Here is a 26,097-nt window from a genome sequence, read left to right as displayed (position 1 = left end):
TCCCCATTGTATATTCTTAGCTCCTTTGTCATAAATTAATTGACCATATATGTAGTAGATTTATTTCTGGGCTCCCTACTCTTCGATTGATCTGTGTGTCTTTTTATGCCACTGTCATACTGTTTTGATGACTACAGTTCTGTGTAATATGGTGTGAAATCAAGGAGAGTGATACCTTTAGCTTTGTTCTCTCAAGATTGCTTTGGCTATTGGGCATCTTTTGTATTTACATGCAAATTTTAGGACTGTGTGTTCTAGTTTTGTGAAAAATGCCACTGGAAGTTTGATAGGGACTACACTGAATTTGTAGATTGCTCTGGATAGTATGGACATTTTATTTTTATTTTTTTGTCTTTTTACTATTTCTTGGGCCGCTCCCGCGGCATATGGAGGTTCCCAGGCTAGGGGTTGAATCAGAGCTGTAGCCTATGCCACAGCCACAAGCAACACAAGATCCGAGCCTCGTCTGCGACCTACACCACAGCTCATGGCAATGCCAGATCCTTAACCCACTGAGCGAGGCCAGGGATCGAACCCACAACCTCGTGGTTTCTAGTCAAGGATTTGTTTCCACTGAGCCACAATGGAAACTCCAGTATGGACATTTTAACAATATTAACTCTTCCAATCCTTAAGCATGGGGGTCTGTTTTTGTCTTCGGTTTCTTCATTGGTGTCCGAAAGTTTTCACTGTACAGTTCTTTCACCTCCTTGGTTAAGTTTATTCCTAAGTATCTCATCCTTTTTGATGAAATGGTAATGGGATTATTTTCTTGATTTCTCTTTCTGATAGTCCATTATTAGTGTACAGAGATGGAAAAGATTTCTGTATACTGATTTTGTATCCTGCAACTTAATTCATTTATTCCAACAGTTTTTTGGTGGACTCCTTGGGGTTTGCTATATATAAAATCATGTCATCTAAAAATAGTTTTAGGAAGTTCCTGTGGCTCAGCAGGTTAAGAACCCAGGCAGTGGAGTTCGAGCTGTGGCTCAGTGGTTAATGAACCTGACTAGGATCCATGAGGACACGAGTTTGATCCCTGGCCTTGCTCAGTAGGTTAAGGATCCTGTGTGGCTGTGGTATAGGCCGCAGCTGTAGCTCCAATTGGACCCCTAGCCTGGGAACCTCCATGTGCCATGGGTGCAGCCCTAAAAAGGCAAAAAACAAAAAAACCCAGGCATTATCCCTGAGGATGCGAGTTTGATCCCTGGCATTGCTCAGGAGCCACGGATCGAGCCTGAATCCTCCCTGGCCTACAGCTCAGATCTGGGGTGGCTGTGGCTGTGGCTGTGGGGAAGGCTGGGAGCTGCAGCTCTGATTGGACCCCTAGCCTGGAAACTAAAGAGTTTTATTTCTTCCTTTCCTTTTCTTCTTTTATTGCCTAAGTGCTCCGGCTAGGTCTTCCAATACTATGTTGAATAATCTCTAAAATTTGACAAAAGGCAAAGTGGCCCCAAGAAAGTAGTTTGAAACTAAGTGTTGAGCACTCATGGATCAACTCCTTTTTATGAAGCCCCATGTGGGTAACACAGGCAGCAGAAATGATCCGAAGTTACTACTGCTGTGTTACAAACCACCTTAGAACTTAAAAGGCTTATTAAACAGTAGTCACCTTCTCTCAGGGTTTCCATGGGTTAAGAATTTAGGAAAGGCTCTACCTGGCAGTTCTGACTCAGCATCTGATGCACTTACCCTTAGACAGTGGCTGGAGGTGGCTGGAAAATTAGGGACTGGCTGTGCATCTCCTTTGCTTGTAGTTTCAGGGCCTTTCAATCTGGTCTCTCCACATGGGCTGATTGGGCTTCCTCATAGCATGGATGCTTCAGGATGGTAGAGCTTTTCTACATGGTGGCTCGAGGACTGCCAGCTTGTGTGTTCCAACACACCAGCAGTAAGCTGCATTGCCTTTTACAACCTAGCCTTGGAAGCCATATAGCATTACTTTTGTCATTATCCAGTTACTTCTTGATTTGGAGACAGTCATAAACTTTACTGACACCTTATAACTGCCACGTCCACCCTCATGAAGACCATCCCAGGTGGAAGGCAAGACCAGTCCAGATGACACCAAGAGTATGAGAAGGTAAGCTGTCCCACATAGGTGGCCGTGAGAGCTCAGGGGGAGGAATTAAGGAAAGGCATGGTGGCCATTGCCTTTGAGCTTGTTCCTAAACCAGATTTTGACATTTTCAGTGGCCTCAGCAAGGCCCAGAAGAAACAAATGGTTGGTGAGCAACAGTGATTGCTTGATTGCAATCCAAAGTAGCTAAAGGAGAGGAATAAGCAAAGAGGCCAGAAACTGGGCCAGATCAAGGAATGCCCAACTGAGAAGCTTGGATGGGGGAGATAGGCAGAAAAGTAAAAGTTCCTTTTCCTTACAGACTCAATTACCATAGGAGATATGGTGGACTTTGCTCTTTGGCAGTGGCAAGACCTACCCCTCGCTCCCCCACCTCCTGAGTGTGGTGTTACAGGAGTTCACATCAGTCTCCAACTTGGGCTACCTAATAGTACCAGGTAACTATTAGATTTCTGAAATACAGCTTTGTTAGTCACTGCAACTATCACCTAAAATGTGACAGGTTCTGAGGGTAGATAATCAGTGTGTTGATGTCTGAATGGAATATACAGTCTCCTGCAGGCACCTGATGAGCAGAGTCCAGAACGCTATGATGACGCAAATGTTCTATAATCGGCCCTCTGCATGTGGGTGCTACCTACCCACATGTGGCTACTGTACTGGCCAGCAAGGTCTAGATGAAGGATCTGACAAGAGAAATAAAATAAGCAAAGTACGAGGGGTGGCACAGACCCCCGAGTAATGCTCTGGGGATTCAGAGTAAGGGGGCCAGCCCACAGGCCAGCCTGACTCAGGTTTACTGGCCGAATCCAAAGGAATAAAAGGTCTCACTAGCCTCTATCCCCCAGAGAAACCCCTGCTGAAACAGACTCTCCAAGGTCCTACAATAAGGGACAGAGCCAAAATGTCTAGCATGGTGAGGGCATTCACAGCTCTACTACGTCTGGTAGGCAGTGAAGGGTTAACTTTTAGGCAAGGGGAACTCCCTTTTCCAGTGGGAACTCCCACAGACAGGAGCTATTTCAGTTCAAGGCAGGTGTGGGCACCCAAGGGCTGTGCCTCCTCTCCCCTGGAGAAGAGAAAAGGAAATTCCTTACCACTCCGAACTGCAGCACATTTTGAGGCCAATAATTATGCTTCATGTTTGTTTATAGTTTTAAACAGAAATTTATTCTCAGAATAATGCACAAAAGCAGAGGTTGAGGCTGCCCTTGGGAGGCCTCCCTCCCTTCCCTGGGCGCCTCCGCTCCTCTCTGAATGCCAGGGAGAACACAGTTGAAGGAAACATGCAATCACAAACAATGATCAACTCTAAAGACAAAAAGGTTTGGTCCAAAAGAACTCAACATAATTAATCCAATTACTGTGAAGAGCTTCACTGAGTAGGATTAAGATATTGCAGATGTAGTGTTTCCACATGGTGGCTCTTCAGTGCACCAGGGGGGCCTGCTTGAGGGAGATGAGGACAGAACGCATGCGGGAGACATCTTTGGCCTGCTTGCTGGACTTGGGGTTAAAGTCACACAGCCGGGCCACCCGTTCCCACTCCGTGCCTGGGGACGACTCTTCAATGTCATTTACAAAGGCTTCTTCTGCTGCCCTGGAAGCAACAACAAAAGATGTTGATTGAGTGCAGAATCCCCCTGTGCTCTACCTGGTGGCTGCCTTGTTATGGAAGCAACTGCCTCTTCATGCCTGACTTAATGGCATTCTGGTTTTCCAAAGAGCAACAGCCCCTGGCCCAGGTAAGACTCGGGGCAGATGCGTGGCCAGCTTTCTTAGGCACAGGGTGCCTGGGCTGCTATGTAAAATGTTGGAATACAGGTGTTTGGTTCAGGGCTCACTCTCTCTGTTGATACAGAGAATTTGAAAACTCCTTAGCCAGCTACTCACTGCCTTCAAGGGCAAAGCAGCAGGCTGGCCAAGAACTTCCGTAGTTTGTTGGGCTATTCTAAGTTTCAAGTAAATTTAGAGACTTCTGAGAAGCCTGATAGCCTCTGCACAATAGCCTCTGGATTTATTCCTAAGGCTGGAGAGAAACAGGGCAGATCAAAAGGAATTCAAGACAAAGCTCCCATGCTAGCAGGCACTAGAGACTAAAAGCCATTCTGGAAGGGGTTTGTTCGGACATTCTCCAGTTCAGCCAAAAGTTTGCCATTTTCCCTCCAGCCTGGTGCCGCGGGCCTCTCAGGGCACACGCTGCCAGCAGCAGGCACCCAACGGCTGAGAGCCAATCCATATCAGTCGCTTTTTGGTAGGATGCTGCTCCAACATTCTTTCACACCAAGGTCAGCCCATCCCCAACTGGTAGGAGCTACAGCCTAAAAGGACAGTGGTAAAAGGAGGGAAGACACAATACTTCATCTACTCCAACAGGCATCACGGGCAAAGCGAAAGCAATGGAGATGACTGGTCTGTGGGGACAGGGGTGGCACTCTCACAGGGATGGCCGTGGCAAACACCGCTGAAGCCCAGAGCCACTACAACACTGCGACTTCATGGCACACACAGGGGCGGTGAGAAAGGTTTACTTAACTGTTCTAGGCTGTAGCAAGGATGGTTTATGTTTGTGCTTAAAGGTGAAGAGAAGAAAAGAAACGAGAGAAACTTTAGGTCAGATACAGAAAATGAGAATGAGCTCAATGCAGATGGTCAGTAAGCTAGACATGCCCTTGCCACTCTGTACGCTTAGGGACGTGCCGCTGGCTTTGCTGGGCCACCCTGCTGCCCAGCAAACCCAGACTCGACCTTTCCAGTCTCCATTTCTACTCCAGAGAGAATGTGCAAAAAGCAAACCCAACACCACCTGTAAATCCAGCATTTCACAAGTCTCGCTGCAAATGCACCCAGGGGCCCAGCTCTGTCTCCCAAGGGGAGGAAGAGCTCAAGGTCACGGGCCCTCAGAGGCTCTACAGCCCTCAGCCTGTCGCCTGTCCTTCCCACAGGTTCTTCTTGCTCCATTCCATCCTTGCCTCCCTTCTAGCAAAAGCTAGTCCTAATTTTGAGGAAACAGAAGTGATTCAGGACTACTGTTTTGATAATAGGAATTCTTAAAAAACAAAAGACTTTTCCAGAGAAGATGCAGTTTTCGTGAGGGGGGGGAAAGCCAAAGTGGCCCAGATCATCAGCTCTGGCTCTCTTGACCTCAAAGCCAGGGAGTGGGGGTGGGGTCTCTTTATGCCAGGGTGGGACATAGGGCATCAGAAGCCAGCCCCCGAACTACACTTTCTGGTACGTGAGACCACAGAGAAACAATTACACAGCCCCCTCTGCTCTGATTCTTCTGCCCTGAGGGAGAGGCAACCAATTCCACATTCTTCAAAGGCACCCAGTGTAGACAGTGCTGCCTTCACTGGCTCCTAACCCAGGCCTCCCCCTCCCCCAGGTAGGGACACCCCCCCTTCCCGCCTGGGGCAGGGTGGTGGCAGCAGCAGTAAGAGGTCAGAGCCCTCCCCCGTCCCAAAGCCTTCCCAGACACTATCACAAATGACCCACATTTTGGAAGGGTGTCAGCTTCCTTCCCTCCTAAACCCCGAAACAGAAAATGGCACCCAGAGTTGCAGGGAGTTGATTCTTAGCGACAGACAATGGAACAGAACCCCAGCTTATCAACCCCTAGGCAGCCCCCACTGTGCCGATTTGAAAATTAAGTTTAAAAGCAAACAAACTGGTGACATAAAAAGAGCATTAACTAAATGAAAAGTAGAAACAATCAAAACAAGAAAAAGGAATTAGTGTTGCAACATACACATAACCAATCACGTCAGCGAAGGGTTGTTTGTAGAAAGCTTCATCTGCCACCCTAGACAGCAAGAGGTCCAAAAGGCAGGCAAGCAGGCAGGAAAAAAGAGAGAACATTGAGAAGCAGAAACATCTCAAATCCACGATAGAGGCACGACTGTGCTCTGCGGACCTGCTCCCAAGGCACCATCCTAACCCAGGCAAGGCTTCCAGGGCCAGACCCTCCAGCAGGGCAGTTTCCTGCTGGTCCTCCTCGCAGGAAGGGTTCTCCTGAGGGAGCGCTGCCACCTTCATCCCCAGGCCTTTCCCACAACGGCGAGCATCTTCTAGGCACCCACTTAGAGCCCCTCAACAGACATGTGTCCATTCGGTCCTCGACCCTAACAACCTAGTGTTCACCCCACACTGTACAGATGAGCGAACAGGGAATGGAGGCCTAGAGAAGAAATAACCTGTTCAGCAGCAATGGAAGAATTCACGACCAGCCAGCCCCCTCCCTGCCAGCCTCGCCAACTCACTGGGCACCCATCCTGCCAGACAGCAGGCACACTAGGTCCCAAAGCCTGTGAGCTTAATCTCAGATTATCCGACTCCTGCTCCCCCACACGGGGCTGGCTGGGATCACCTCCAGCCTCCTGTGGTCATTTCAAAATGCTCATCACCTTAAAAAAGCACCTGGAGGCAAGTGGGGGGAAGACCCGCAGCCAAGGGTCCAGGCTCTGGTCTGTCTCTGAACCCAGCTCCTGTCCTCTCAGGCCCTGCCAGACGCGACAGCTCTGTCCAAGTACAACCCAGCAGGCAGAACGTCAGCCCTCCTTACCCCTCACATGGGAATGGATCAAAAACGGCAACTCCGGGACAAGAAAGAAAGGGGGGCAACCTGGGCTAGAGTTTACACCACAGGGGACAAGGCTGGACTAGACTCTGGGCCCAGCTGGCCCCCCTCACCCCACATGGGTGGCAGGGAACCTCCCCCCAGGAGGCTTACCCTGTCCTTTGCCAGGTCGGTTTGAGGGGTAGGAGTGTGAGGGGTGTTTTTTAAGGAGAGTCATACCTGGTCATTAACCGAAGCTCACATATTTATGTGAAGGGAAATTCTAGTAATTTTAATTTATTTTTAAACTTACACATACCCCTGCTTTTCTCTCATTTTGGTTTTATACATAGGAGGTGTTTTGTGGAAATTTAAGGAAAGCAAAAAGAACAACCGGATTTTAACTCCAAGTGAGTCAGCAGGAAAACAGAGTTGTTTGTGGGCACAATGGGTGGGAGGGAGAGGAAAGGCAGGCCAACTTGTAAGCCTATAATCCTTTTAGTTTACACAAAGGGCTAAATCTAATCAATCTCAACTTGTGCTGGCTTTGACTGAGAGAGAAGAAAGGTTTCCTGATTCCTGTGCAAGGCCTCACTAAGACAACAAAAGCGTGTATGTCAGGCTTTGTGCTCCTTTGCAGTGACAGTAGGGTTACGGCCCCAGATACAAAAGGCATATCCCACAAACACAGGCGGGCCCTCCACCTATTTGTTCTTCACCCACCTGAAAGCAGCACACCTCAGGGGAGCAGGGAAGGAGCTTCGGGAAAGCTGGGAAAGGGGAGAGAAGGAACAGCTTCAGGCCTGACCCTGTGAGCTCAGCAGACCAACGTGAACAGCCCAGGGGGGGCATGGAAAATGTTTGCCACCACTGAGAATCAAGGATTCCCCACACTCTTACAAGCCCTGAAAGAGGTGAAACCTTACGAAAGGTGCAATAGGCTACTGTTTGCAAAGTCGCCACTTGCTGGGTGTGAGCCCCCTCAGTTCCTTTTCTCAAAGTACTCACTATTCACCTGAAGACAATGAGAAAGATGAGTCACTTTATAAATGTTTAGGTTAGAGGGGAAAGGGAGAGCACTCCACACTGCCAAAATCTCCAGGGGAAGGTGTGCACCACTCAAAGACGTCCCTCTGGGTGTTCTGTGATGGCTCCCACCCCAGCCCACTGCATAGTAATTGGAATAAGGTGTACCAACCCACCCTTGTGTCCTGGAACCCTGCTGACAGTGACTACTGGCAAGTGACCCACTTCGAAGGCCTATGTTCTCAGTGTGCGCGAGTTTCAGTCTCTTCCTCTCTCTGGAATTTGAGAGCTTCATCTATTATAAGATCATCCAAACCAACAGTCTGCAATTCTAAGAAAGGTCCCCAAACTCTCAAACAATGCTGGGGGGGACTAAACCTTCACAACTGAGCTCCTAAAAGCAGGTGTGATTACTCTCTCCAAAGACCACTGACTATAGAGAGAGGTTTTTTTTTTTTTTTTTTTTCCTTTTTCTCTTTCAACAGAAGAGATACAAGTTAGCAACACTGGCTTGAAAAAAATTTCTGCAGTGGGAAGCCTATTCCCAACATAATCATTTTTTTTTAAGCCTGAGAATCTGTACATCAATGTGCTTCAACATTAGGGACACTGAACATGGCGGGTCAGCCTTGTTTCTCCATGTTCTTCAGAGCAGGCTCACAGCCTGAGGTGCCTCACCAGGGCAAACAAGGTCTCGGAAGTTCTTTGCACAAAGCACCCACCCATCTGTGTTTAGAAATCTGAACTTACCTCTGGGAGCACTCATCTTGAATGAGCACAGCTCCTTTAGAGCTTGGACCTGTCAGCACTTCAAAATGACCACCATCTCAGCAAAAGCCCCAGTAGCTAATGACACCCTTAGCATCTCAACCCCGACCAGACAACAGCCCCACTGTACTTGTCACAGACCTTCAAATGGAATCCAACAGGCACGCTTACAAAGTCCATGCCCCACAGGAAGGTGGCCAGGACACAGGCTTGAGCCTGGCACCTGGGGCAATGACAGAAATAAGGACAGGAGACAGGTGGCTGAAGGCTGCTACACAAACAGTCCGTCTGTTCTGCCATAGCTGCCCCACAATGACAGAAGCTGTCTGGCAAAGCGGTCAGCTCCCTCTTTTCTGGCAGTGGGTTCCAAGCGCAAAGCATTTAAGACCACAGCTGCTGGGTGGTGGTAACACGAGAATGACTAATTTCTCCTATAACTACTTAACCTTAAGTAAGAGTAAATTCTGAAAAGAACATTTAAAGAAAGTCAACCTGAGATTTTCTTAGACACAAATAATAAGCACCCAGAGAATCCTTAATCCTGAAGTCACTGTGTTGGATCATCTTGGCCACCTAGTGAAAAAGCACATGTCCCCGCTAGCGGACCCTCTGGGAAGCAGCCCTCGGAGCGCTGGGCTGTATTTAGGGGATGTGACACAACCCAGTCGACGTGATCACCTCCAAATACTGAAATCCTGGCAGAGTCATGAAAGCGGCCTTTCACTCCAGGGCTACATTATGACACGTGGACTTGACCCCTGAGATAACTCTTTCTTCTGCGGAACCACAGCATTACAGGATGTGCATGTCAACTCAGCTCTAGTGGCAGAGCTAGACTCACTACAATGGGGGTCTGAACTATTCGAAAGACCACAGAGACCCATGACCCTCATGTTTTAAGTATTTCTTAGAAAACCTGCAAAGACACTCCACACTACAAGAGGTGGCAGCTGAAAGCCCACACTGGCTGCTGGAAATGGACCCGACTCGGTCTTGGCAAATGAGCTGTGCTAGAAGCGGCGCGGACTGACCTGTTGTTTGCTTTCGTCTTTTGTAACTGCTCGTCCTGCCTTGCATACCACTCTTCCAGCTCCTTTATTGCTTTTTCTTTCCACTCTGCTTCCTGCTTCCGAGAATTGGCATCTTTAAAGGGAATGAAAAGAAAGACAACACAAATGAGGCAAAATACAAACTGAATGTTTACTTCACTGTTTATTTGGAGTTTACTAATTTTTCTTTTTTTTGACTTTTTGCTATTTCTTTGGGCCGCTCCCGCGGCATATGGAGGTTCCCAGGCTAGGGGTCGAATCGGAGCTGTAGCCACTAGCCTACGCCAGAGCCACAGCAACGCGGGATCCGAGCCGCATCTGCAACCTACACCACAGCTCACGGCAACGCCGGATCATTAACCCACTGAGCAAGGGCAGGGACCGAACCCGCAACCTCATGGTTCCTAGTCGGATTCGTTAACCACTGCGCCACGACGGGAACTCCTGGAGTTTACTAATCTTATGCTACGTTCGAGTGCATGTTTGTGTTAGAGGGAGAACAGTCAGGAGGGAAGGAAAAAATTCTATTTTCCCTGTTTGTATGTCCAGCTCTGGATCTCGGCTATCTAGTCAAAATGTTTCACCACAATTTCTCCTGGTCCATCTACCCTTTAGTGGATCTCTAGTTTGGGGGTTTTTCTGAGGGAGGAGAGGTGGAAGTACGGCCTTTTTACTTAAAAAAGACTTTGGGGGCACCAATTGGGGAAAATGCAATTACAGGCAATTCTTTAATAATGCTGCCAATACTAGTTCAGGATGGACTATTCACATTAAATAATCTTTTATTATTATTATAAGTTGATTTACAATGTTTCAAGTTCTGATGTACAACAAAGTGACCCAAACACGTTTCCCTGTGCTGTACAGTAGAATCCCATTGCCCTTCCATTCCAATAAATAATCTTTTAATAAAATCTCGTATTTTCCGCACCCCAGGTTGGACCATGAGTGGTTCTGTAAAAGACAAGGTGGCACTCTCTTCACTAAATATGGTAGAAGTACTTCTATGACATAGGGGGGAGGGGGAGGGTTCATTCTTAATAGCTCTCCAAAAAATTCTAGATGAGAGAGAGAAAATGCACACCTAGCAGGTCTGCCAAATTGTTTTCTGAACCATGAACTTTCTCAGGACTAAATATGGGGTTTCCCTAAGACACTGACCTAAAGAAACATGTTAGTAAATGGTAGAAAAGAAAGAAGTACAGGTCACACTATTGCTGCAGTTGACACAATGTTATCCTAATATTTCAATTTAAGCGTATTCCTTTTTGGGGGGCGGGGGGGCGCACCCGAGGCATATTTAAGTTCCCAGGCTAGAAGCTGAGTCAGAGCTGGCACCACAGCCATAGCAATGTGGGATCCAAGCCACGGCTGTGACCTCCACCACAGATCACGGCAGCACCAGATCCTGAACCCACTGAGCAAGGCCATGGATTGAACCCTCGTCCTTACCGATGCTAGCTGGGTTGGTGACCACTCAGCCATGACAGGAACTCCCATTTCAGCATATTCTTAAGGACGTCCTCTCTGGCAGGTGTTTTACAGATGCCTCATTTAATCTTTACAAAAATCCCAAGAAGGCAAACTAGTTCCATATTCAGCAGCAAGTCTGAGCAACTTTCCCAAAGGTTATAAGCGGCAGAGTCGAGATTCAAACCCAGGGTCAACTCTAAAGCACACATGTTTTTACTTGATTATGCTGCCTCCAGAGGGAAGGACAAGAAGGAAAGCAGGCCCAGCAAGAATCACGAGATGCGACCAGCAGGTAGGCACCAGTGATCCAGACCAGAGTCTGGACAGTGCAGCGCCAGAGCCCAAGCTCTAATGAGCATCCTTGAGGAGGAAAGTAGAACGCAAACAACCACTCAAAGAAATGAAACGTTCAGGGCAACTGCAGGCATTTATAAGAAAATTTTTGGAGTAATAATCCATGTCTGTACTACTAGAAACAGCTTAGAAGCAGCCAGAATCTACCCAAAGTTTCAGATTAATAAAGATCTTTATTCGGTTAGCTTAGCAGAAGATGACCTATCACTCAGAAGAAGAATTATTTTGCTCAAATTTTCCACCCAATACTCAAGTGTGATGTGTGTCTGTCCATGGCATCAGGGGTATGTAGAAGAGAGGGCACTGTGAAGCAATGCAGGGAGAGATGCTGTGGGCCAATTGCACCCTGTAGACAAGACTGAAAAAAATTTAAAATAGAAGGTCTCCTTTTCAGAGTTGTGGAATTACTTGCAAGAAATTACAGAGATGTAGTTTTTTGGAAGTAAGTTCACTTTTTGATTGGAGAGTATTTCTTTCTGCATAGTCTAATAATCACATTTTAAATGTTATTATATATTAGGATTAAAAGATGGAAATTTACTGCTGAAAAATTAACCTAATAAAAATTGTGTCCATCTGCACAGATTGTGCATAAAATATTTCCTTTAAATCATCTTCTTGGAGTTCCCATTGTGGCTCAGTGGAAACGAATCTGACTAGCATCCATGAGGATGCAGGTTCAATCCCTGGCCTCGCTCAGTGGGTTAAGGATCTGGTCTTGCCGTGAGTTGTGGTGTAGGCTGCAGATGCAGCTCGGATCTGGCATTGCTGTGGCTGTGGCACAGGCCAACAGCTACAGCTCCAATTTGACCCCCAGCCTGGGAACCTCCATATGCCGTGGGTGCAGCCCTAAAAAGACAAAACCCAAAAAAACCATCTTCTTGTTTTTACAGCTTTATGAAGTGATGCTGGTAATAACAATTTGGAATTCTTAAATGCTTAACCAAGCTGTCATACAATCTCTTTGAGAAGAAGGGGGAGGGGAGGGTGAAAAATCCTCTTAGAGAGCAGGGCACACTGACAGCTGTCTTCTCTGGCCATCCTCATTACCCGATCGCAGTAAATTACCGGAGAATGCAGCCTGCAGCTGAGCTGAAAACCATGGACAGCTATGCTTCTCTATTTTTAGCATCTTGTACTTTCTCACAGTTCTTTCAAGTATAAAAGGTGAAACTGCAGCAACACCTAATTCATGGATCAATTTAATTTGATTCTGTTGGAATATGAGGCCAAATGTTTGACTTCCCTCAGGAAGGCATCCCAAGAAAACAACAGTTTATGGAATATTCCCAAAGAGGCTAATTTGCTATTGAAAAAGAAAATGCAATTTTTTCTAGATATCAAACTATACTCTACTCCCTCCATGGGGAAAATAATTCTGCTACATTTTGGGGGAAGGGAAAAGATAAAGCTGGGTTCTGCAACATGAAAAATACTCCACTAGTACTAATACCAGCTACGTCTTGCCTCTAGGCCTACTCAGAAGAGATGTTCAAAGAGTAAGTATGGACAAAGGCTGCTAGCTAGCACCATGAAGACCTACTGACCTAAAGACCACCATGAAGTCCTATAGACCTAAAGCTGCTATCCAGTACAGTGGCTAGAGTGATTCAAATGACCTGAAATTTAAAATTCAATTTCCCAGTCATACTAGCCACATGTAGCTAGTGGCTACCATACCGAACAACAGAATATTTCCATCGTCAAAGAAACTACTATTGGATAGTGCTGTAAAGGTTCAAACCTAAGTGTGCCTTTTGCTCTGCAAGCCATAGAAATTAGGCTGGAGAGAGAAAAGATTTTATACTAATTGACGGTATTATCCGGGTCAAGTCCCTTCCTATTTCTAGGTGTCAGTTACACCATGTGAGTCATGTTTTTACTAGTTTAGTGATTCGCAGGAAGGAGTAATAAAGCCGACACTATGGTTACATAGAAGACTGTCATTTCTAGATGTACAATAAGATATTTCAATATGAAGTATGTGATGTCTATATCTTAAAGTGGATCTGAAAAAAATGACATGGATATTCACGATACACATATACCTGTGTGTGCACATGAATGTCTAAAATATACACACACACATACATGCCTCACTTACATAAAGATAACCCAGTATGGCAAAATATTTATCACTGAATCTGGAGGAGGAGCACACGTTTGTTATACTCTCACTATGTGGTTTGAAATTTTAATAAAAAGTTGAGAAAACACCATCCTGCGGATAACATTCCCCCCCCCAGCTCTGCCGTATGTTTCCAACCCTCAAGTACAGATACCAATCTTTTCTGATCTTAACTAAGAGATGACACTCCATGGAGAAGGCTCTTCATCAAAGGCCAGGCTGGCTGGCACTGATCTCAGGCTCGGCCTGCCCTAGAGATGGTGTAGGCTAAAGGTAATGCAGCAGAAGGGATGGGTGTGGATTCTGATGCAGGACAATCTTAAGCTGAAATTCTGACTCTACCAACCTCTAGCTGTGTGATTCGAAAACTTACTTGTCCTATGATCCTCACTTTCCTCACCCGTAACTGTAAAAACTTATCTTGCAAGGATATTAGGGTAAGAAAACCAAATTGTACATGTCAGGGTTTCCTGACATCCCTCACATTTTCCTCTTAGACATTACCTTAAATTCAGCCTTCAAATGGTAAATGGGCTGTGAAGTCCCTCCCATGGATATAATACCTTCAGGTTCACAAAGCACTCTCATAAATACCATCTCAGACTCCCTTTGGGTAACACTGATCTTACTTCACTGATGAAGAAACACACTTGGTTTGAGCAACCAAGTACCCATAGCTGCTAAGAGTTAGGGCTGGGCCTGGAACCCCTGTCATTCATTCCAAGTCTCAGGCTCTTTCTGCAGCACCACTCTGCCCTTCCTGAGAGGAGATGATGCACGTGTGGCTCTCTGGGCTGCCTCAATCTCCACACAGTCACCTGTGATCAAGCATCTCCATGTGAGTGGCCTGTGACCTTCACAATAAGAAGGTTATCTTCCCCAAAAGTGGACAAGGACTTTATGGCTAATTCAAGTTAAAACCAGATCAAAGCAGAGTCAAGGTCAACTATTCCACTGAAAACAGACACCCAAAGACAAAAAGGGATTCCTTACCAAGGGCTTCCAAGCGTTCCGTTTGCTCTTCTCTCCATTTACGGATACTTTCAGGCTCTGACTGCAATCGATCCACTTGTGAAATAGCTGCATAACTGTCTGTCGGCCCATTACTCTCCTTTACACAAAACACAATTGTGCTCTATCAGTACTGAAACCTCCCCGCAGAAATGTGTTTCACCCCAGTTAGAACCCCTGGTAATGTGCAGGGGATGACCTCAAGGAATGACCTCTTGAAGGATGACCTTAAGAGCAACAACACAACTTTAAATGCTGACAGGGAGCTTTCAACATTATGCACTCAATTCTTGCAACCCACAAGGGAGGCAGAATGGTTGTTATCCTGTAAATAAGTGGGACATGGGAAAGCTGGGTAGTGGACTTACTGGAAACAGTCTTATCAGTTTTTTTTTTTTTTTTTGGTCTTTTTAGGGCGGCATCCATAGCATATGGAAGTTCCCAGGCTTGGGGTCCAATCAGAGCTACAGCTGCTGGCCTACACCACAGCAATGCCAGATCCTCAACCCACTGAGCGAGGCCAGGGATCAAACCCACATACTCATGGATACTAGCTGGGCTTGTTATTGCCAAGCCGTCAAGGGAACTCCAGAAACTAATCTTTAGAGAATTATTTCACCTATTGAATGACAGAATTAACCTAACGAGACCATAAACAAAGATGAAAAGAGGAGTTCCCTATGTGGCACAGTGGGTTAAGAACCCAACTGCAATGGCTGGGGTTCAATTCCAGGCCAGGTGCAGCAGGTTAAAGGATCCCACATTGCCACAGCTGTGGTTCGGATTTAATCCCTGGCCTGAGAACTTCCGTGTACCATGGGTGTGGCCATTCAAAAAAAATTTATTTACAGTAGTATTAGGAACAAATTAGCACTTTCCATGTGTAAGTCACATGAAAGCTTTATTTCCCAAACATCCTGTAAGCAAGTTTTTATTCCCATGTCACAGCTGAGGGATTAAACAGAGGCACAGAGAAATGACATGTTCAAATTCACAGCCCAGTAAGGGATAAAGCCAAGACGGAACCCCATTCTGTCTCACTCTAAAGGCCAAGCTCTAAGCCAGGGATTGAAAACTACAGCCAGGTCAGCCCCCCATTTTTTTTTTTTTTTTTCTTTTTTGCTGTTGTTGTTATTGTTGCTATTTCTTGGGCCGCTCCCGCGGCATATGGAGGTTCCCAGGCTAGGGGTTGAATCAGAGCTGTAGCCACCGGCCTACGCCAGAGCCACAGCAACGCGGGATCCGAGCCGCGTCTGCAACCTACACCACAGCTCAAGGCAACGCCGGATCGTTAACTCACTGAGCAAGGGCAGGGATCGAACCCGCAACCTCATGGTTCCTAGTCGGATTCGTTAACCACTGCGCCACGACGGGAACTCCGAGCCACCCATTTTTGTAACGAACTTTTACTGTACATAGCTGTCTTCACTCACTTACATACTGTCCATAGATGCTTCCAAAACAGAATAGTTTGACAGAGACCTCCTGACCCACAAGCTTAAAATGTTTACTATCTGGCCCTTGACAGTTCATCTTTGGCTTAAACCAATTCGACTAACCTCGTCCTTCTTGACAGGTAATTGGCTGAAGAGGGGACAGAAGCCCAGGCAGAAGCAAGGCAAGCAAGCTATTTCCCCAGGCCACAGTGATCACCTCCATCTGGTCCAGACGGAAATACAGGACTTTAAGTGGTCGGGAAAAAACTCCACGTTGTTCTAGCTAGTATGACATGCACACAAGAGGCCCAGAGGTGCTAGAGCTATTCTGCCACTATGACAGAGGACAAAACTGCACACTGAGCCTGCAGAAACAGAGTCCTAGAGGAAATGAGTCCGAGTCCCAGTCCAAGGACCCTGAGCCTCGCTTAGAACTCTTTCAATTCTATCGACTAGTAAATTTTCTATAATTAAAGCCGATGCAAGGTGATCTGATAACCAAAGCTTAGCGATACAGAGGGGAAATAACGGTAGGCATCACGAATATCAGCCACCCTCACCCTCAATACAATCTGAAAGCTCAAAGGATCAAATGCTGGCCCCACCACATACTACCTGTTATTTTCAGGCTCCTGGTTTAATCTCTGTGTGCCTCAGTTTATTCATCTGTAAACGGGAATAATAATAGTATAGGTCCCTCAGGTTGTTGGGAGAACTGAAGATTCAGCATGAACAGTGCTTGACGCAGTGCGCGGCACATAGTGTATAAATTAGCTGTGGCTACTGCTGCCACCACCACCACCACCACCATCATCATGAAGGGTCATTTCTTGAGAATAAAGTTGGTACCACTAGGGCCGGGTCAATCACATTTTAAAAGAAGGCCCTATCAATGTCACTTCTCTTCAAACCCTTCTACTTTGGGAGGTAACATACCAGTTACTAATATATCCAGGAAAGTCAAAGGAGTGCAGTCCTTTCTAGGCCAATCAATTCGAATCACAGGAGAGAAAGACTCTCAAGCACTATCATTCAACATAATCATATTCTGTACCTGGTAGTATTCGCCATTCATCACTCCATCAACGGCATCTGCAAGACATAACATTTCAATCTGTCAATCGGGGCTGGTCAAATGCTGGGCCAAACAGTTTCAGAGCACGATACAGTATTGTGTGCTATAGGTACTCTAAGTTGCCAAATGCTAGCCCCATGCTCGGCACAAGACAGAACAATGGACAACTTCCTAGTTAATGAAATCAAGATGTGCTCATAAACAAAAGACTTCACCAAAATGTGGACAAATCTGTCTCAAGCCCCCAAGCCCCAAAGCTTCTGATATTGTCTTCTGGCTCAGAGAGACAACACTTAGGAGCCTGGCAGAAGAGTCTCACAGAGCAACAGTTTCTCTGTGAAAGTTCTGGAGAAGGCAAAGGAGAAACATGCATGGAATCCTTCACAGTGAGCAGAGATGTGCAGCTTCATGTTTAAACCAAGATGCTTTTGGGGGCGGGGGGTGGGGGGGTGGGGGTTAGGACTCTCCATCCTGTGGAGTAGGTTTGGCACCTGAGGGTCTACACTTGAGACTTCTTGCTAATTCCTCTAGTCCACGTGAAATCTGGAATTAGCCCAGAACAGTAAGATTTGGGCATACCAGATTAAATCAGTGTTTTCAAGGATGCAAGTTACAAAAACTCAAAGCATGTACAATCTGACCTTATTAACACAATTAATTGTTCATGAGCTAAAAGAGAAAGTCTATTTCAGAAATATGAAAAATGTCTAGATAAGACCCAGAGATTATCAATCTCTGGTGGTCCACAGTTAGTACTTAAGAGATTTTACTTAAGATAGAAAGTACTAGACCAGGACATTTCACAAAATCAGGATTTCCAGGACTGGGGGGTACAAACAGAAGATCTGGCAATACTGGCCCTGCATTCCTGACACAAAGGCAGCCCTAGGTACAGTATGCTCTGGTCAATTTGCCAGATCCCACTAGCCTCATTTCCTCTTTTAAAACCCATTCTGTATGTCCATAGTTCAGTTACGTGATTGGCCCAATAAGTATGTGTTTCTAACCCATGCCCTGACCCAAGAGCCATCACTGAGACAGTCTGTACTGGGTTCCACACAGCCTTTTGGAGCGGCTGCTCTGCCTCCCCTAAAAGCTTCAATATAGGCAACATAAAAATGGAGCTTCCGGGAGTTCCTGTTGTGGCGCAGTGGAAACGAATCCGACTAGGAGCCGTGAGGTTGCGGGTCCGATTCCTGGCCTCGATCAGTGGGTTATGGATCTGGTGTTGCCGTGAGCTGTGGTGTAGGTTGCGGACGAGGCTTGGATCTGGTGTTGCTGTGGCATGGGTCAGCAGCTGTAGCACCAATTAGACCCCTAGCCTGGGAACCTCCATATGCTGCGGAAGCCACCCTAAAAAAAAAAAAAGAAAAAAAGAAAAAGAAAAAAAATTGGAGCTTCCACCTACATATTCTATGTATCTGTTGGCTGACACCTATTTACTGCCTACTATGTAGGACTTCTGTTATTTTGTCCAACCGTTTTCAAACTACAATGATCATGTCATCACATGGGGTGGGAGAGGAAGAGTAGAGGAGATGAAACTAAAAGATACAAGAATCCAAGCAGTAAAAGGCATGCAGAGAAGCTAGTGTGGGTCCCCATCACAAGGCCCTCGAATATGAGAACTTATCCTAGAAGCCAGAGGGAGGGTCTCTCAGCCGCATTCTTCCCTCTGAACAGGTGAAGATTTTATCAAACCACTCCGCCAGTCTTCTGGGTTGTTATCTAATTAAACCCAACAAGAACTGCCTATTTTGCAAATCAGCCCTAACATTTTATCCATTCTTTTCATTCTCTGGCTCCTCCCAATGACCCTCCTTTTGGCTTTGGGAAGATTAAAAACTCTCATTTCCACAGCGTGTTCCCCTGATAGCAAAACACTGTTTTTACAAAAAGGAAAGTGGAGACAGAAAAAAATGCCTTACCATTTCATTACTCAGCCTATTGGTTTCTTTCTCTCTCTCTCTCTTTTTTTTTTTTGGTTTACCTAATGCATATACATGAAATTTCTCTCAGCAAAATGTGACTCCTATAACATATGCTTTTTAGTAATTCATTTCTATCATTAAATTCTCAACTTTTGAGTATGAAAACACCTACCACTTACTGCTTCCAGTGTGCCAGACACCATGTTAAACGCTTTCTATACATTAAATTTTAATCCTCAGAACAAATCTGTCAGCACTTTACAAACAACCTTAATATACGTGTAGGCTTGCTTCCTTGAAATGAGTAAGGTGTTCTTGAAGGGGCCGGTAATTGATGACAATATTCTCTCTAAATTTTTTATGTTTAAGACATATAAGAAAAATATTAAACTCATGTATTAGGAGACAATCAGAGTTTAAAAACTGGTGGAACACCTGACCAAGCAGGAAGTCAGAAGAAGGATCCTCTGATAATCTGAGGCATGAAAACAAACCACAGGATCTAAGCACTTGCCAACCCACCACAGCTCTGATCCACCTTTCATGTGCTGGTTCTGTATCAATTATTTCAACCTATTTCTCATGCTTTTCTTCATTTCCCTAATTGTTTTATTCCTATGTTTTATTCATGATACTACAAAAATGAGTTTCTTATTCATGATACTACAAAAATAGTTTCCTTGTGGCACAATGGGTTAAGGACCTGGCATTGTCACAGAAGTGGTTCAGGTCACTGCTGTGTTGTGGGTCTGATCCCTGGCTTGGGAACATCTAAAGGCTGCGGGCACCGTCCAAAAAAAAAAAAAAAAAAGGCATTTCTCCTATTTTTTTTTTTTTTTTTTTTTTTTGTCAGTGGCTTTTTACTACTTCAAGCTGTTTGTATGCCACCTACCCAGAGAAATTTAAAGTATTCTATCAGGTTTTGGAGCTATGAAGTTTAGCAAAAAACTAATGAAATTATTTGGGGGCATATTCAATTGGTTCTCAGTAATAAATTACTTGCTGCAGAATTAATGGTTCACAGAACATTTATTATTGTTATTATTATTATTTTTGTCTTTTTGCCATTTCTTGGGCCACTCCTGCGGCATATGGAGGTTCCCAGGCTAGGGGTCAAATTGGAGCTGTAGCCGCCAACCTATGCCAGAACCACAGCAACTCGGGATCCAAGCCCCATCTGTGACCTACACCACAGCTCATGGCAACGCCAGATCCTTAACCCACTGAGCAAGGCCAGGGATCAAACCTGCAACCTCATGGATTCGTTAACCACTGAGCCACGATGGGAACTCCCAGAACATTTAAAGACCTCTAAATACCAGCCATTTTTGCCTCCTTTGGTCTCTCATGTGTTTTTCCACCACCAGCACGAGCACCTAATTTTTCAGGCCTTCAGTGATACTACAGACTGAGTTTTATCATATTTTAAAATTTGTGCTAATCTGATAGCAAGAAAAAGAAATCTTAAAGTGGCTCTGCTGTGCTAATCTTTCCTGTGAGGTGTTTAAGTGACATTTGATTTTCTTCTTTAACTAAACTGCCTGAGTTTCCCCCATTTTTCTGCTTCTTTTGTTAAGTATTCTTTCCATATTATTTGTGCTCTCATGGTAAAAATATTCTCCCTTCTATCTTTTTGTATGGTTTATGATATTTAATACCTAGAACTATTTAACTTGTATGAGATGCTATCCAGTTTTTTTTTCCTTTATGATTGCTCTTTCTGCTTTTATGCTAGCAGACTGTCCTACTCTAATCACTTTTCCTCTTTTCCTCTGGTACTTAAAAAAAAAAAAAGCCTCAGAGTTCCTACGGTGGTGCAACGGCATTGGCAGTGTCTTGGGAGGACTGGGACGCAGGTTCGAGCCCTGGCTGGGCACAGTGGGTTACAGATCTGGTGTCGCCGCAGCTACGTCTGAGGTCAAGACTGCAGCTCGGATCTGATCCTCGTCCCAGAAACTCCATATGCTGTGGGGAACTGAGGGAGGAAGGCAGGCTGGCAGGAAGGAAGGAAGAAGAAAATCTGGGAGTTCCCACTGTGGCACAGCAGGTTAAGGATCCTGCATTGTCTCTGTGATGGTACAGGTTTGATCCCCTGCCTGGTGCAGGGGATTGGTTAGGGATGCAGCGTTGCCACAGCTGTGGCATAGGTTGAAGCTAGCCAGGGAACCTCCATATGCTGCTGTGGGTATGGCAAAAAAAAAAAAAAAAAAAAGCCTCTCTTAATCTACCTGAAATTTATTTTTGTGTAAGAAAAAAGAGTGAGATAATCTTAAATCTTAGCACTTAACAATAGCTCGTCTGTCCAGGCCTACATTCTGGTTAATATATTACAGTTAACACCCCAACTATCCAGTTAATATATTCCAACCCAGGGCCATTGCCAGTAGGAGAGACTTTGATCACTACTCCAGACACAAAACTCAACGCAATTCTTAGCCCATAGCTCCTTCCAGGTCACGTGCTGCCTGTCCTTTAGGTCTGAAGACTCATTCAGATCCACTGGCAAGGGCTTTGAGCTTTTATTTGTTACTGTACTACTGTACCAACATTCAACTGGCTCCAGTCAAAGGATTGTCTGTTGCTGTAGAAACATGCAAAAGAAAAGCCATCCAGGGCCTTGATTTAGTAAGTACAACTAAGCCAAGCAACTTGATGCTCCAGAAGGAAACTTTCTAGGGCATCAGGAACTCTAGACAGAAACAAGCGCCGGGACAAGTTTCCAGAGATGAAAGACTGTCCCAAATCCACCTTCAATCTCCCATGTCTCCCATGTTCCCCAACCACTGGAAATCAAGCAGACCTGGGTGTGAATTCCTGTGCAGTCACGTATTAGCTTGCTACCTTAGGAACCCTGCTTAAGTGCCACAATTGGTCAGTTCTCACCTGAAGTAGGATGACGCTACCACTCTGCCTGTAGAGCTATTGTTGCCGGGATCTGAAAGTTCAGAGAATCTGGCATACTGCAAATGTGCACTATTACTAAGTATCATGCCTGAGGTTTCCCTGAACTTCCTTCCACCACTGCTACCAAGAAAATTCCTCTCCAAGTACAGAAACCTTTCCTTTACGTACCTCTCTTCCCGCAGTCACTGCCTCACTGCCACACTCTCTCAGCAGCTCCTTAATCACATCTCTTATCCTCCTCCATCCTCAGCCCTCATGATTGAAGGCTTTTCCATAGCTCTAGACTTGGCTGCCTCTCTCTTCAATAACTCCGAGCCACTTCACTCCAAGCCTCTCACATCTAAACTTCAGTTTTTCTGATCTTCTGAGAATAACACCAGGCCTAGCCTGTCCTCCACGGGAGTTTTCCGTAAGGCTGGAGTTTAGATATGTTCCTCTCTCCTCAAACTCACTTAGAACCTCCTGCCTATACATCCCTGTCTAACACATCAGATACAGAGATCCCTCCTAAAATCTGTTTCTCATTACACTCCAAAGCCTATAGGGTTTGTAACACCTTTCTCATCCCACTCCCAAGGAATAACAGGTACTGTGTTAATAACACACCAGGTTGTGTGTGTAAGCATTTCACAGGTGCTCACATAATCCTAGCAACCCCGGGAGGGTTTATATCTGCACCTTTTACAGAGGAGAAAACTGAGGCAGGGCAGTGGCAGTGGTGTTGGTTATATAAATTGTCTGAGACCACAAAGCTTAACTCACATTCAAGCAGTCTAGGACAGCACAGAATCTTAACCACAAGAGTGAGTGACTGAGAGAGAGAGAGAGAGAGAAGAGGTAAAGAAAATGTCTAACCACTTCTCTACTCCCCAAAGGAAGTGCTGACCACTGCATGATTTTTTTTTTTTTCTGACCACTGCACTATTACCAACCTCAATTACACTGTTAGAGATCTGGCTTTAAGTCACTAAATGCTTAGTTTACTAAGAAAGGCCTTCGTAGGAAATAAGTCAGCAATCGTCCCTTCCTTCCCTTTGCTGAAAGCTCGATGCACAAGGGATCCATGTCCAACTTTACTCTTTCCCTTCTCTCTCTCCAAACTGTCCATCACCAACAACTGCTGGTTCTACACAGGACCCCTGTACCTGACATTTTCGCACATTCCTGTGAATCTACTACATGCCAGACACCCTGCTAGGCACCGGGGATACAAAAGCGAGCAAGAGCTAACACTGTCCTGAATCAGGACAGCCTTCTGCGAGTCCTGATGCTCCCAACTCTGTCCTCATCAGGGCAGCCACAACTGTCTTTCAGAGATGGCAATCTCTCATCCCACCCCACCTCTGCCTAAAAACGCCACCAGAATATGGTACAATCTAAGGCAGGGAGACTTGGAGCTCAGCTGTTAACATGCCCTTTTTTCTTAAGCAAGTCATTTCTCTGTAGGACTCATACTTCTTTCTATCAAATGAGGGGAGATGAACTAAGGATCTAAAATAAATTTTGATTCTCAGGCAAACAGTGAAGACCACCCATAGCAACTAAGAAACCCTAATCACTGAAAGCCAACTTCGTTTTCCCACCATAGCCTAGAGTTCAGCCCAACATGCCGGCTGTAAATTACCTTTTTTGGCCTATTACCTGTTCTGTAAGTTCATATGGGGGAACTGACTTGCTCTGGAGGCAGCATGGTGTAGTTTAAAAATTCAGGCTGCAACCTAGCAGTCTCCCCAGACCCACTTCCCCAAAGGTTCTGGCTGGCTGAAGACAGACTCCTTAGTCTGACTGCTTTTACAAAGACCGCTCATCGAGCGCACCAACGCCCCAGTTTCCAAAATTCCTCATCATCTCACTCCCAACAGGTTTCTCTCATTTATGTCACCTGCATGGCCCCCTGAAGGTTTGGGTTTAGTATAAACACACCCATCTGCCCCGCTAGCACCCTATTCTCCCTTAATTGGAATGTTTTTTTAAGCAAATGAAAAGCCAAGTCTCCTTTCTTCTACCGAATTTCCTACTTCCTTAAACGATTGAAAAGGTCTCTTGCACTCGTTTCCTCCCTCCTACCACCACAATCCTAAACTCTGCACACCGGTAAGGCATTCAGAGGTCAAACTGGTAGCTTACCACGTGCTCCCTTTCCCTCCTTTTTGCTGGAGTTTGCGTGGGGAGAGGCCACGCCACATTTTCTACTCGCCTCTGGGAAGACTGGTCCAGGCTAATCTCAGGTTCTGTTTAGGCAGCACTCCTACCAAAAGCTGTTCCCGTAGGAAGTTGAGCTTCGGAAGTCCTAGCCGCAATACGTTCGACAAATGGCAAAACTCTTCTTCTCTCTCCAGAGCTAGACCATCTTTCCTGCATTCCTTACTCACTCCTCCTTTCCTCCCTCGAACCCAATATTCTGTACATTAAGTGCTGAATTGCACTGCAATTTGTTTGTGTGTCTCAAAAACAATACCACTATTCTTATCTTTTTTTCCGTCTTCCTTCCTGCTAACTGGTCTGTGTTAAGCTCAGCCTTGTCTGTTAACTCTGGCCAACTGCGCCAATGCGGCTGTGCCTCAGAAGCCAGGTTCAAGTCAAAGCAAGTGCTCAATGAAAAGTTCCTGAATTGAACAGGCTTCTTAAGGCTCCTCAGCCTGTCACCTTCTTTTCTTGGCTTTCTGGCTCCGCCTGTACCCAGGAGGGTTCACACACACTCACAGAACAGACTAGGCTTCTCGAGCCCAGGTTTCTGCATGACTGAACTGGGGTCTCGTTTCCTCTTTGACTCCTCAACCTCCCGGTTAGCCAACAACAAGAGTTACACGGAGCTCTCAGACGCACTCCGGACCGAGTTTCCGGACAACCGCTCCCGCCCCGAACGCGCCGGCACTCACCCGGACCCCCCGGCGGCTCGCCGTGCGGCTGGGGCCCAGGAGCGCCTCCGTCCAGGATGGCGAAGGCCTCGTCGTTCTCGATGCCAGCAATCTCGCTCTCCTGCTGCGCCAAGAAGGCCGCGGCCGGGTCCTCCTCGCCGGCCACTCCGTTCCCCAGCGAGGGGCCGGCGGGGGCGCCGAACGGATCTAAATCAGCCATGGCAGGCGTTCAACTGCACAGAAATCGACGCTGAAAGACACACCAACCGACCCGCCGTAACCGCGCCCGGCAGCGGCCGCTGTGGTGGCAACGCGACCGGAGGACAAGCTGGAGGAGGGAGAAGACGGAAGCGGAAACCCTACCCCCATATCCGGTTGATATAGGCAGTGTTGGAGAGCCGAAAAGGTAATAACCAATCAGAGGACAGAAATGGTTCAAGTGCTAACCAATCAGCAGGAGGAGGGGAAGGCCCCCGAATAAAACTCGTGACTCGGGAAGCACCTGCGTGGAAGGCGCTAAGCCCCTCCAGCCCCCGGGAGCCGGAAGTGGTGTGTGTCTGAAGGCAGCCTTGCCTGACCCGCCTTAGGGGCTGGACTGACCCAGGACAGCCACCTCAGAAGGGACGCTCTGTGTTGAACCGGGAAGTGAGGCGAAGTCAGGGCGGTGATGGCTGGCCGATTGCAAAAGAGTCTAGACACTTAGGCTTTTGGGATCTCATTTTCCGCATTTGTAAAATGGGAACAAGAGTCCTGCACTGCCTCCTTCCAGGATTACTGAGAAAACCGAGTCCTTTTATGGCTCTGTTCTGGCTTTCTAAAGAAAAAAAAGTTTGTTAACCCATTCACCCAGGGGTTATTTTGTCCTTTAGAGCTGCCTGACTTAAATGTAATCGCTTCCCATTCATTGTGACTTTTCTCCTCCATAGTATTGTTATAAAACGGAGAATATAACCCCTTTTACAAAGCCTTTCGCATACAGTACTCTTTTCAGAGCTAGGCAGGAATTTCTAGAACTGAAAGATGCCTTAAGGATTATCTGGTTCATAGGGAAACTGAGGCCCCTGCGTGAGAAGACGTGGTTTTCACGGGGAGTCAGTGGCCAAGAGGAAACCCAGGTCTCCTGAGCAACTCCAAATGGTTCTAGCCACAATCTTTTGTATCATACTCCTTTCCCACCTAAGGGAGGCAGGAACTTTACTTTTTTTATTTTTTATTTTATTATTTTATTTTATTTTTTGTCTTTTTGCCTTTTCTAGGCTGCTCCTGTGGCATATGGAGGTTCCTAGGCTAGGGGTCTAATTGGAGCTGTAGCCACCGTCCTACTCCAGAGCCACAGCAACGTGGGATCCGAGCCTCGTCTGCGACCTACACCTCAGCTCACAGCAGCGCTGGATCCTTAACCCGCTGAGCAAGGCGAGGGATGGAACCCTCAACCTCATGGTTCTT

General features: G+C 46.2%; 1 protein-coding gene and 1 long non-coding RNA gene across 6 annotated transcripts; one reads left to right on the top strand and one right to left on the bottom strand.

Moving 5' to 3' along the window:
- On the top strand, positions 1,124–3,388 carry LOC110255880. The gene is made up of 2 exons (XR_002336807.1): positions 1,124–2,086; positions 2,385–3,388. It is a non-coding gene; the product is annotated as an uncharacterized LOC110255880 (long non-coding RNA).
- On the bottom strand, positions 3,231–25,205 carry CLTA (clathrin light chain A). Of its 5 annotated transcripts, none has more exons than XR_002336806.1 (7): positions 24,673–25,019; positions 16,938–16,975; positions 14,430–14,547; positions 9,464–9,575; positions 7,362–7,408; positions 4,620–4,655; positions 3,231–3,683 (listed from the first exon to the last, which is right to left on the bottom strand). XR_002336806.1 is itself a non-coding variant. In XM_021066009.1 (7 exons), the coding sequence occupies exons 1-7, from the start codon at positions 24,869–24,871 to the stop codon at positions 3,512–3,514; spliced, it is 729 nt and encodes a 242-aa protein (XP_020921668.1). In that variant the 5' UTR covers positions 24,872–25,019; the 3' UTR covers positions 3,231–3,511. The 5 variants fall into 5 exon arrangements, 4 of the variants coding, with proteins under 4 accessions (XP_020921668.1, XP_020921669.1, XP_020921672.1 ...); XM_021066009.1 differs by lacking the exon at positions 7,362–7,408 and adding an exon at positions 5,832–5,885; XM_021066010.1 differs by lacking the exons at positions 4,620–4,655; positions 7,362–7,408 and adding an exon at positions 5,832–5,885.

This window comes from Sus scrofa, chromosome 1 (assembly GCF_000003025.6).
Source record: "Sus scrofa isolate TJ Tabasco breed Duroc chromosome 1, Sscrofa11.1, whole genome shotgun sequence".
NCBI lineage: Eukaryota > Metazoa > Chordata > Mammalia > Artiodactyla > Suidae > Sus > Sus scrofa.
Note: the sequence above shows the minus strand (reverse complement) of the source record. Positions and strands in the feature narration are given on the sequence as shown.

Coding starts and splice junctions, on each gene's coding strand:
- CLTA (XM_021066009.1), bottom strand. CDS start 24,871: ATGGCTGATTTAGATCCGTTCGGCGCCCCCGCCGGCCCCTCGCTGGGG. Junction 16,976..24,672: donor CGAGCCGCCGGGGGGTCCGG/GTGAGTGCCGGC, acceptor TATGTCTTGCAG/ATGCCGTTGATGGAGTGATG. Junction 3,684..4,619: donor CCTTGCTACAGCCTAGAACA/GTTAAGTAAACC, acceptor TGTTGCTTCCAG/GGCAGCAGAAGAAGCCTTTG.